This window comes from Physcomitrium patens, chromosome 11 (assembly GCF_059467195.1).
Source record: "Physcomitrium patens ecotype Gransden chromosome 11, ASM5946719v1, whole genome shotgun sequence".
NCBI lineage: Eukaryota > Viridiplantae > Streptophyta > Bryopsida > Funariales > Funariaceae > Physcomitrium > Physcomitrium patens.
In genome coordinates, this window is record NC_143420.1 from 17198458 (window position 1) to 17211624 (window position 13167).

Below are 13167 nucleotides of genomic sequence, written 5' to 3' on the forward strand. Positions count from 1 at the left end.
ATAGTTCGCTGGGCTGTGCCTGCTAGAGGTAGGGTAGAATAGGCTGAATGATATCGAAGTGGGAGAACTACTTACTTCCAATGTTGACTCATGGCAATGTCATGGATCATGCCAGACTTCCAGTCATACACCATGTTTTGACAAGTAGGTGTCACAGCAGCGGAACATCACATGTATGATGTGTGTACCAAATAAGTGGGTGATTTCAAATTGAATGTGACAGCTACCACAACAAATCATCATCCCCGTGCGATATTCAATACTGGAAAGACTAAGATACAAGGTGTGCGCTATATAGAGCACATTTCGAATTGAGATTAACAGGCACTGGAGAACCGACACCTAATCAAATGCTGGAACCGTTACACACTAAATCTCAAAAGAGTTTTTCTTAACTGCGTTCCACATGCTCCTCTGACTGCACATCTGCCAGAAGCAACGAAGTAGTTTATCAGTCATAAACCAAAGAGTACTGACTCGTTGACAGATTAAAAAAGGCTAATGTGTTTCAACGTGGGTTGAATAATCCACGTCAGAATTTACGTCAAAGGTTGATCAGGTAAGCGGTCGATGTACTGACCTCATTGCCGAGCTGTGAGGGTTATGTCCGTCGTTTTCGCTAATCATTAATCAATACTGCTTTCTCAGGCAGAAAAAATAGTTTCCTCAATTTTGGGAAGGTTGAGAAACTAAGAGGGGGTGATGCCAGTCTTGGCCAATGCCTTTTGCAACTGTTCTTTCATTGTCTTAATCTCTTCAGCTCGTTTTGCCCTGTCAGCTGTCCATTCCTGCATCCTCTCACGTTCCTCCCAAGCTGAACTGGCTTTTTCCCAATCCCATACATCCCTCCATAGGACTTTCTTGTCATGCCGCCTGTAATGTTTTCTGATTTCCTGCGTCACATATGCGGAAGAATAATGTCAGACCTGCCCATATAGCTGTCCAAGTCCATCAGACAATTCGATTTCATTACCAGGGTCACCATTTTATTCCATAAAAGCAATGCGGAGCTTACTGGTAGACCAACGATGCGAGGTCGGCGGGACTTTTTCCTTATTCGTCGAGGAGCTCTACCCCCAAACTCATCTCGTCCAACATCATGAAATTTCTCAAAGGGCACTCCCTGAAAAATAGACAACCCGTTAGGATTATGTGCGTATGAGGAATATGGTGCAGCCTTGCAATAGAAAGATGCCTACCAGTAAGCTCCGCATCGTTGGCCTAAGCCCTATGAGGGAGACAGGGGGGGGGGGGGGGGGGGGGGGGGTTGCCAACGTTGGGAACTGGTTATCGCGCACTAACCAGAAGCAGAAAAACCACCAGGTTGAGGCCCAACAGCCCCTCATTTTCAAGTTGTTAAATATCATACCTCGTGAACACGTTTCATGAAATCCCTCCACAGCGGTGCTGCGTGCGAAGACCCCGTGGCTGCAATATTCAGAGGTCCGTAGAATTAGCAAAGACTATTTGAAATCGGATGATTCCCCATGCTCACACCGCAGCCAGAGCTTAATTTCTAAGCATGCCAAACAGTCTTATGTTACCTGGCCAAATGCCTCCAAGCGGAGTGTTGTCATCGTAGCCAAGCCAAACCTAAGAAAAAGACACCAACTTTTCAGTACATACACCAAGAAACAACTTAAGACAAATAGAAACTACTTCATGGATAATTGCATCAGATGGCTCATCGTAATGCTCTAACGAGTACTTCACACTGAACCATGATAAATGAGGAGACGTCCCGAGAATGTTCCAAGCCACCAAAATGAACAAATAAACCACCACCACTACTTGGGTGTTCTAAAGTCAACTTAGCGGCCCAGTCTAAAGAATTGTTTAAGCTAAGCATCAACAAGTAACACTAGCTCTTACCACGCACGAGAGCATGGGAGTAAAGCCAGCAAACCAAGCATCTCGATGACCGTCCGAAGTGCCGGTCTTCCCAGCACATGGCCGTCCAATTCGCGCAGCCCGTCCAGTACCTCGATCTACGACTGCCTGTAATTTGGTGTGGGAAATAGTTAATTTCGTTAAAACAAGCCATAAAAAATTGGCATTGCACAGCAGAATTGCCATACATTTGGTGGTCAAGAGGCTAGCATCAAAAAGCAACAACTAACCATTTAAAACCAGAAGTCAGAAAAAAAGGACAGACGTTGGTAACTGACTTGCAAGAGTGATCTCAGTTCTGATACAGCATACTCATCCACTACTGTCTCACGGTGCTCAGTAGAGATTGGCTGCAAAACCACACAAAAGGGCCACCTTCAGCTTGTCCACTAGGGAAGCACATATAAACAAGTCTTAGATCTTGGCTTATCGGTCTGGACATATCCTAAGTAAACATTAAATTTATGAATGCCATCGATTAGGGCAGTACCCGTAGATCTATCATCAATATGAGTAACCACTAAGATGCAACAGCTAGTAATTTGATGAGATATAAAAGAAGTACTGGCAATGTACTACAACCTTGCCATGAAGAAAAAATGTTGATTTCTATATACATATGATAAAAGATGTGAATATAAGAGACAACCTTCACTTCCTCTATGACTCGCCCTTGATAGTTCTCTACTCGTGAGATTAAGTAAGGTTTGTGAAGCACACCCCCTGATGCAATAGTTGAATAAGCAGTAGCCAACTGCAACGGAGTCATCTGCACAAGGTCAAATGGAACATATTTAACGAAACTTTTGTATTTTCAACGAAACTTTTGTAATGAATTACTGCAACTAGACAAATCCTAATTAATTGAAACACCCCATAATTTAGGAACGTATCTGTAGTTAATGTGAAAATGCAAGAACTGTGAATAAAATAATCTTCTAATACAAATGCAAATGTCTGTCCTAATTCAACTCACAAGCATGTTTAGAAGGTAGTAATAGGTACCTCACAACCTCCAAGTGACAGAGACAACTCATGGGGAAGGTAAGAATCAATGCCCAAAGCTTTCCCCATTCTACATACCTGAAAAATTTTAAAATCAATAACATTATACTTCAAGATTCTTAAAACTTGTTCGTCCTGAGTAAGCATAGCTCCCTCTCAGTTTAACCATAGGGTAGAGTTGAAAGACCACTAATGTTCCAAGGGTTCTGGATGCATAATGACCTTGTCTACACCAATAGCTGCACAGAGTTTTACAGTCGGCACATTCAAAGATCTCAATAGAGACTCCTCGAGCGTAACCTGCAAGCGGAAGATGAAGCATACTAACTTGTGAGAACTTATTGCTGTCTCATAAATAAGTCCTTCAATGTATAAATCAGTGAAAATAAGCAAGAGAAAGCAAGAACAAGTCAATCAGTGAACAGTACCAGATCAAAATATCAGAATCATGTACACGTTATCAGAAATACCAAACTCTGACCTGTCCTCTAAATTTTTTGTCGTAGTTTTCTGGAGAAAAATCACCAACTGAATATGGTTCATCTACGATCACATGATTCCGTTCACTGCACATCCCAAGAAGGGTTTACGATTAGCTTTCGATGTCAATAAACGGAGCTGCTGAAACACAAACTACTAAACTGCAAAAGAAGAAAGGGGCGTAGCATTCTCGAGACATTAACACTCATTAACACTCATTAATTAACTCTCATTAATAACTATGCGATTGCTCTTAAAAAATGCAAAAATCCTTACATTCCTTCAGCCAGCGCTGCTAAGTAAACAATCGGCTTAAATGTGGACCCTGGAGGACGGTAGGCCTGCACCAGAAAAAAAATATATATATATATAAAAAAAAAATTATAGTACACCTTGGTGCAATGTGCCACAAAGACCAAGAACCAGCCTCAAAACACAGACCAGAAGGACGCAATTATGGATTATATCAGCAATACACGGAACAACTACGAACCCTCACAATGTTCTCTTTCCTTTTCACACTTGTCCAAACGACCCAAACCCCTGCACTCATTGTCTGTACATTAGCCAGCCCAGGATGTCCCTCCAAATAGGACGTGATGAATAGAAAATTACACAGCTATTGCCTATATAACCACTTAAGGACCAACTGCACTATATGCACACCCGTTATAGTAAATATCTATGAAAAAGTAAAGTGCTTGCACAAAATCAAGATAAAACTAAATTCACCTGAGTAGCACGATTGAAGTTGCTTTCATAGTAATCTCTGCCTCCAACTAAAACTCGAACTGCTCCTCTCACAGGATCGATTGCTACCACCGCACCCTCTACTCTGCAACATCAACAACTACCACTGAACGCTCAGCATGGATCTCATTTTGCAGGTCAAAAATAATACACCACTTTGTGTTGATTCGTGACAAATGCGCATGCCTGGAAATAGAATGACCAAGATGAATCACGAGACCTAGCTTTAGAAGCCTTCTTAACTTCCTCTTGATGTTCTGCTAGTGACGCACTTAAAGCTTCCTCCCTGCAATGACCAGCATTAAGCACCGAAACCCAAAGTCAATCTTCAGTCTTTCAATCAACAACTTGCAAGGTCACAGCAAGCATCAAATCACTTGATGAAGTGTTGCGTTAGATTACTTACGTTAGATCAAATCTCCTTTTAACGGCCTCAGATGCTTTGTTAGCTGCTTCAGAAACCGCAAGTTCCTCTGCCTTTGACCTGGAAGGAAAGCTCAAAGCTTAATAATGTGCTTCGTGAAAGACGGGTATCTCCAAACATGAAATCGAACAGCGGCGTAAGTATATCGATGAAACGATTAACATAGTCAAAACAGAACATCGACACATCAGAAACATCCGAGTTTATGAGCGTTCCTAAAAAAAATCCATGATCTTCTCTTGCATTCTTCAATGCCAAAACTTTTCGACTAAAGAAAGTTGAGTTGTGAAATCGTACTCACGAAACCTTGCTCTAAACCATTATTGTATAAACCTTGCAGGCAACGACAAAACTACTATACTGGTCCTGAAAACCTAAAGCATTCAAGAGAAAGAGTGGCCACAAAGAACTACCTCTCTTCTTCGGATGTTTCTTTACCCTTGCTGGATTCTATCTTGGAGAGCTTTTGAAACTGCTCACGAGCCCTACATCAAATTAAAGCTTTAGTATGATCCAATGATTACTGAAAATTTACAAGACGAAGCGAACAGAATAGATTAAGCTCGTGAGTCTGCTTTAAAACTAGCAGATCAATTAAGCAATAAATACCATGTCAATCTCTCGAAGAATACTAACAAGACATATGCTTAAAACCTTACTTAAAATAAATAAATAAAAATAACATTGAAAAAAGTAGATACAAGCTTAATTCTCACAATATACAAAAGGACAAAATGTGCAACTGTTCCTTAACCTGAGGCAACAACCATCAAGAAGTAAACAAATATTGCAACCTACTTTGTGGCAGCTACAAGAGCAGCTTGTTCCATCTTCTGCTCTCGGGCTTGCCCCAGGATGCCCAAGGCTTCAACGCATCTTTCTACAGCCTTTTGAGCCAAAACTATTCGCTCATCGTCATACTCAATTCCAGCATCATTGACCGCCTTTTCTGCCACTTCCTGCATTGCTAAATCTACTGTAGTGTGCACCTGTTTGACGTAAAATACATCAGAAACCCTGCTGCGTTTGCATTAAGAGGAAAGCGTCTTTTCAGCATGTGCTACCCTTGAATGGTAACCGTAAACTAAAAAGATCATTGAGATCCGTGATACGGGTTTGAAAACAATATGCAGTGATCAAACACCCGACTCCCGAAATCTCATTTTTTTCTACCGAAAACAAAAGGTCGTCGCCACGATTCTCGATGAAAAGCAAAACTTTTGTTCCCAAGTAGAACAAAACTGAAGTAAACCTAATAAGTAGTACCTGGAATCCACCTTGCAAAACCTCATCTCTCCCATACTTTTGGTACAACTCATAAAGCACCTGCGACATGTAGCATTCGTTCAGGACATTCTGCAGGCTGACCTTGGATTAAAGGTGGAAGAGGAAAAAGTTACGAGTCCACCAAGAACCTTGCACAATTTCGGATAACTCCCATGAATACATGGGTTTTACGTCAAACATACCTCACTCACGAAGTATGGAGCTCTCCAAGGCCCAGATGAACCATCGTCTCCTTCTAAACCCAAGCGAAGAGGCTCATTGACTGCAGCAGCCGCAGTGGCAGCATCGAGAAAGCCGGCCTCAACCATCCGACGAAGAGTTCTTGCTTGTGGTTTCTTCCCTCGGCTGGGATCCCGATACGGAGAGAGATATTCAGGTGCTGGGATGATCCCCGCAAGCATTGCACATTCGCCCAGGGTTAGCACTGATGGGTGCTTACCAAAATAAAGGGCTGCAGCTCCCTCTATTCCATATACACCATGCCCCCAATAGATCTGAAATTGAAGCCATTGTCCAGATTTGGAATCCAGTGGAAATACTGCAGGGGGTCAGCAAACAAAACTCACAAACTCAACTTCACAACACACCACCACTCTGTTTGTAGATGGAGAGATGACAGTCATAGTCTCAAGTTCAAGCATTCACCTTATTCAGATAGTGATGCAGTATATCCCACTTCGACATCTGCCTCTCCAATAAGATCGCCAAGATCATTTCCATAAACTTTCGGCTCCACTTCCGGTCGTTTGTGAGGAACACATTCTTCACCAGCTGCATTGTTAAACAGAAAAAGTGCACACGGTTAACCATTTCAGAATTCAGCAAACACGTCGTATCAAAACACAGAAGCCACGACTTGGAGAACGCTTCTGGAAACCTACCTGTTGAGTGATGGTACTCCCTCCTCCACTTGAAGCCAGCGACAGAATGGCTCGAGTAAGACCCCTGGGATCAATTCCCTGGTGCTCAAAAAATCTTCGATCCTCGGACGCCACCACAGCCTGCCACAGCATTGACGGAATGTCACCAGGATGAAGTGGGGCGCCATCTCCAATTCCTTTGCTTTTCCCCATATTATCCGTTTTCCTCCCACTGCTGTAACCTCCTCGCACAATTTTCGCTAATAGTACACCATGGCAATCATAAATCACGGTTCCAGGCTGCGGTTCCTGTTCCACTGGTTTGGGCTCTTGCAGGGGATGATCGTGTATTAGCTTATTCCACCGGTCAAAAAAGTCAGGAGGCAGACAGCTCAATAACGCTCGAGAAAATCCTGCTAATCCTCCGAAGAACAATGCAACTGCCAAAGTACGAACCGAAAGGAGCTTTACAGTAAAACCCCTGTTTTCCTTACTAGAGGGCTCGTCTTCACCTCCAGCTGCCCCTGTTATTCGATAACGCTCCAACTTAGCTCCACTCCTGCGTTCAAACTCATGTAACACTGCATTCTGCAACACAGATGACACCAGCGACGCCTCCAGCCGTAATCCTACCTTCAACACTGCCTCATTCATCAGAACCGCCCTCCAACAGCCAAATCCACAGGGTTTCCTTCTCGGCGCATTTTGTTTCCTCTGCCGAATCCGGTGCTGATGAGGTCCAGGCAACGAACGCCCGGACGCGAGCACAATGCACTCCATGGCCAATCAATCACGACATCTATTGTCCGCAGCTGCAAAACCTTCCCTGTAAGACTTCTCCAACCTGAGGGAATCCATAACCACAGTGCAAATCCTTTCTATGCCACTAAATTATCACGCATTACAGATGATTCGCAAGGATGGATTTGGTATTGCAAGCCCCGAGGAAGGCTCCGCTCGATCGAGGAAGACGACGCATTCCGCCTGGAATTCTGGCCCTAAATTCTTAACCCCGTGTTCCACTTGGAATCTGCCTCAGAGTCACTTCATCCAAAGTGATCGGACTCCGAATGAACGTCACCGAGTTACAGCCTCTTTTCTTCCGCTTATGGACAACGACATTCATTCTAAATATATATTTTAGTGAAAAATTGATGTGGTACTGGTTCAATTTCAAATATGCATATGTTATAAACTCATCTTAATTAAATGATTGTTATTCTATGTACTAAACATGTATTTATATATATATATATATATATATATATATATTGCCTTAATTTGGTCATTTTTAAGATATCACAAGATATTTTAAATTTTGTTTTTACACGTAATTGTAAATAATTATATTATATATTTTAATTAGTACTCAACCTAAAAATAAAATTATACCACTACGTCTTTCCACGTATTTAATACAATGGAACATAATCGTATCACAAGCCAAATTGCAAGTATTAAAAATGACACATAATCAACACAACAAATCCAAAAAACATATAGGACTAATCATCTACAAGACACACTACACAAACACCAAAAGGAAGAGATTAAAAAAATAAAAAATAAAAAAATAAAAATGTAACACATAAAAGAATACCGTAATGGTGGATGATTTTAACCGGTTGATAATCTTCATGTTCTTAACACAAAAAAGAATTCCCTAAGATCTATTCACTAACCCACTACTTCAAAAGAAAACAGCCACAAAAACAGACGCTAACGCTGACGCCACCGCCACTTGAATGAAAGACGGGGAGGCTTTCGCGTCAGCGGGAGCGGCGGTAGGTTCCTGGTCCAACGACGGCCCGGGGAGGGGAGGCGCCGGGGGTGACTCAACCCGGGACACTGCGGGCGGGAGACGGTCGCCAGACTGCCCCTCGCTACCGCCTGCCAGCCGCGGAACTGGTTATCGGAGTTAATGGTCATCGTTCCCTTGAACCGAGGTGCTGCCGCACCGCCTGTAGCAGGTAATATATTCACGCTCTTTGCATTTGATTTCCACCTTGTTAAGAATGTTTTAGAGAGAGACACAAGAGTAGTTAGAAGTAATGTGCACACACAAGAGAGTATATAGAAGGAGAGAGAGCCTCTAAACAAAACTATGTATTAGTTTGGTTGTCTCACTTAAAAGAAGGAGGAGAAGATAAGCAATTTTTCCTCCCATTGTAGAGAGTGTCGGCTACATTAAATGCTCTCAATATTCCTCCTTACTTGTCATAATATTTATATAATATAAAATTTGCATAGAATTATGATCTATAATTTTCTATAATCTTAGATGATCAACAATTGTTGCCTCATTAAAACATTATCTAGGAAAACCTTATGGCATTGAAGGAAAAAGAGTACAATATCATTTTTCTTAATTATTTAAAGAGTTCATTAACTTTCTTGCTCAAAAAAAAATAAGTTGCCTCATACCAATGCCATAAGTAAGTCGATGGTGGTTGCACAAAGGAAGAGCTTTGGTGAAGAAATCAGCAAGGTTATTTGTAGATTCAATTTTCTTTATTTTAAGTGCTTGATTAATAACCAAGTCATTAATATAACTAAAATATTTTGGATTAATATGTTTTGTCTTATCGCCTTTGATGAAATTGACTTGCATCTGTGCAATACAAGTTTTATTGTCCTGATACAAAATAGTTGGAGAATCATCATATGAAAGTCCAAAGATTATTTGAATGAATTTATCAATTGATCATAACCAAATACATTCTTGAGACGCTTCATGTAAGCTAATAATTTTTGCATAGTTAAATGAAGTTGCAATTATAGTTTTTTTTACTAATTTCCATGATATTATAGCTTCATGTCTTAAAAATACATAGCTTGTTTGAGATTTAGATGTTGCAATATCAGATTTATATCTTACATTACAATATCTAATCAATTTTGGATTTCCAAATCATGTGTAATATATTCCCAAATCTTTAGTGTATTTTAAATAATATAATAAATATTTGATGCTATTTTAATATCATAGTATTGGATGTGCATTATGTCTTGTAAGAATACTAATTACAAATGTAATATCTACTCTTGTAAATGTGGCTAAATATAAAAGTGCTCCAACCAATGCAAGGTATGAATATTGATCTTCGAATATTTTCTCTTTGTTTTGGTAATATTTCCTCCTCGTTTTGGCACAAACAATATGGATCATCACCATCACAACCACATCCAACCATTGGTATTGACAATGGATAAGAATTAATCATATTGAATCTTCACAAGATTTGTCTAATACATGTTAGTTGATAGAAAAAAACTGCTACTATTTGTAAGATGTTTAACTTGAAGACCAATACAAAAAATTATTTTTCTTAGCATTTTCATTTCAAACTAACAAATAAGTAAATTAGTAGCTATAATGCATGCAGATCTAGTACTTATTAGGTTAAGATCATCAACATCTATAATGATGATCACAAAATCAATTTTATTTCATTTGATGAAGAAATAAGGAATTAGTGGATCACTTATAAACTTATTTGTAACTAAATAATCTTAGAGATGTTGATACCACATATGTTTAGATTGTTTTAGATCATATAGGGCCTTGTGTAATTTAATACCATGATATTAACTTGGAGTGGGTGCATATGGAGTTTTTATTTCCAAACTAGGTGGAACTTTGATATAAATATCTACATCAAGAGAATCATATAAATATATACTTATCACATCTATGAGACACATCTCAATAGTAGCATGAATTGCCATTCCAAAAATATATTAAAATGTAATTGAATCCATGACTAGAAAATATGTGAATTCATAATCAATGCCAAATTGTTAGATAAATCTTTGGGTAATAAGATGGGCTTCATAGGAGATTATTTGATCTTTAGCATCTTGCTCGCATATTAATACCATCTTATATCATATAGGGCAATGTATAAGAGTATCCACAATTGGACCAAAGACTTTTCTTTTAAGCAAAGAAGTATACTCCTCTTCAATGGTCTTTTTCTGTTTTAATGAGTCAGAGCGACACATTGCTTCCTCAATAGTTTGAGGATCAAGATCTTCTTCTTCATAAGAAAGAGCTTTTGTAATTATGGATGCAAATGATTCATTTATTATAATAGATAGTCTATTCGAAATATTGTTTGTAATACAGTATAGAATAGATAATTTTATATTCAATTTGATTTTATTCCTTCCAATATCAAGATTTTTTATTATTTAAAGTAAAGATATAATTTTTATTAACATATCATCATTAATTGATGATCTCATAGGTTTAGTAGAAATTTCCATGGAAACAATATGAGAATAAATACATATTATAGCCTTTTTTTTTTACGTGGTTGCTTATCTTGTTTACAAGTCTTCTTAGTTTTTGATATTGTAAACTTAGGTATATTAATTAATGGTATTGTAATTTGAGCAAGCGTATTTTAAGCCTCATTAATGGAAACACTTCTAATTTGAGGCACATCATTAAAACCATCAAGTGTTTCATTTGTAATTTATTTTAGATGTAAAATCTTAGCAACTTCAATTTCAGTCAAAGATGTTATAGGATCGAGATTCATTATAAACATTTTTGATGCTCTAAATACAAGTGTTGTATTTCTTTGTTGATTAGATATTCCTCTTCAAAGAAATAGAAAGATATTCTCTTCAAAACAACAATTTTAAAAACATGCATGTAATAATATACTAGTTGATGGATCAATAATATGAATAATGCTTAGTAAATCAAAACCAACATATTTTCAAGAGCAAGAACTCGATGAAAAAGCAATTCAGTCAAGTGAGCCTTCATTCAAAGAAAGGTAATAAAATATAAATAAATAAGTATGTATATTAAAAGAAAACTGGAATGGCTATTGCCAAAAGACAAGAAAATTAAAGACCCTTGAAACTAGACTGGAAGCAAGAAAGGAGTTGACAAGAGTGAAGAAGGCTTCACTCTTGTCTCTATATATACTATCTAACTAGGAGCTACATGGCGACGTCTATAGGACCTCCAATATGTGTTGACTTTATAGGACACATGCCTTGACTTACAAGGCAAGTTTTTTTACATGTAGGCCACATAGTTAGCTTGGTCTTCAAGCTAACAACATGTGTGGCACATGGCTAACTTGTTGATCACATTTCTAATACAAAAAGTCAATTAAAGACACCTATGAAGTCAAAGCAGCGTCTATAAAGCTTCTATGAAGCTTCCATATCAAATACTATAGAATTAACTTACTTTTACCTACTTTTACTTACTTCTACCTATTTCTATATGTAATTATGAGTATGTCCGTGACATTATTTCTACTTCTAGGGATGAGTTCCACGAGCAAAGATGATTGATAGGGCCTCTCAACCATCGGTAGTGTCCCATATCAAGGTGGGAAGACCACCAAGTTATTTGATCATTGTTGAGGCCTTCATAACTTCCTTCGAATAGAACATTTGGAACGCCATCAGGAGTTGTTCCTACCTCTAGTAAAATCACCAAACATCGAGAGTCCCTTCCCAAGTCGTGATACCAAACGTGTTGTATCTCGCCATCTATTTGAAGAAGAACATGTCATTCTTGAAGATCTTCATCTCGATTGCGTCATCTTGAACGTTGTGACAATCATAATGTCTCGTCCGATAGGTCAGCAAATGAAGGCTCTTGAATCAAATCCACTGGTTGTTGGTTCTCCATCTCTTGAGCGTCACAACTACAAAGAAGCTACAAACAAGAATTGAAAGTAAAATATTATTTTGCCTAGATGTTGTTTCTTTTATAAAGAATATTTTCATCTTGATTTTGATGGATGTCATCGATGAAAAGCCTCCACCGCCTTTGCTATATTTACAAGATTCTTTACTGGCTCCCATGTGCCTTCATTAATATCATATCTGTGCCAATGGACAAGATATTCCAATTTATTTCGATACCTCCTTGAATCTAAGACTTCTTCTACTTCAAACTCTTCATTATTATCCACTTCTATAGAAGGAAGTAGAGCTTGTCATCTTCTTAGTATGTCCACTATCTTGTATGGTTTAAGAAGAGACACGTGGAATACTAGATGGATTTTCATTGACTCCGATAGATGTAAACGATATTCAACTAGATTGATTTGTATAGAAATAGAAAATGGTCTAAGCCTTCGATAGTCCAATTTGTCACAAGGACGAGTGGTCTTCATATTGTGACAAAGTAGCCATACCTTATCACCTAAGTGGAGTGGTGGTTTTTTCTTTCGATAGACATCCGCGTTGACCTTTTGTTGTTCTTGAGCCTCTTTTAACTGCGCCTTCATTGTTGAATGTAGCTTTGACAAATGAATCGCTAAATCTTTCGCAGCAAGATTATCAACTTTTGAAAAGTCAAAAGTATCAAGTCGTGGATGATAACCATAATTAGCAAAGAAAGGTGTTTGTTTTGTAGAAGAATGTTCTGTATTATTGTAAGCAAAATCTGCCAATGGCAAAAAAGTTGTCCAATCATCTTGTTGGTAGTTG

At 38.7% G+C, this 13167-nt stretch overlaps 1 protein-coding gene across 3 annotated transcripts; it reads right to left on the bottom strand.

Moving 5' to 3' along the window:
- Window positions 1-151: 151 nt before the first annotated feature.
- On the bottom strand, window positions 152-7626 carry LOC112288477 (uncharacterized). 3 transcript variants are annotated; one of them, XM_024532672.3, is made up of 21 exons: window positions 6718-7626; window positions 6482-6607; window positions 6019-6330; window positions 5816-5875; window positions 5348-5538; window positions 4963-5034; window positions 4532-4609; window positions 4346-4411; window positions 4108-4210; window positions 3652-3716; window positions 3377-3461; window positions 3118-3195; window positions 2896-2973; window positions 2540-2659; window positions 2156-2240; window positions 1873-1998; window positions 1545-1593; window positions 1370-1428; window positions 1016-1123; window positions 581-893; window positions 152-426 (listed from the first exon to the last, which is right to left on the bottom strand). In XM_024532672.3, exons 1-17 carry the CDS (start codon window positions 7474-7476, stop codon window positions 1574-1576), a joined length of 2424 nt encoding a protein of 807 aa, XP_024388440.1. In that variant the 5' UTR covers window positions 7477-7626; the 3' UTR covers window positions 152-426; window positions 581-893; window positions 1016-1123; window positions 1370-1428; window positions 1545-1573. The 3 variants fall into 3 exon arrangements, with proteins under 3 accessions (XP_024388440.1, XP_024388439.1, XP_073393343.1); XM_024532671.3 differs by having other exon boundaries at window positions 2169-2240; window positions 6718-7623; XM_073537242.2 differs by lacking the exon at window positions 5816-5875 and having other exon boundaries at window positions 2169-2240; window positions 6718-7624.
- Window positions 7627-13167: the final 5541 nt, after the last annotated feature.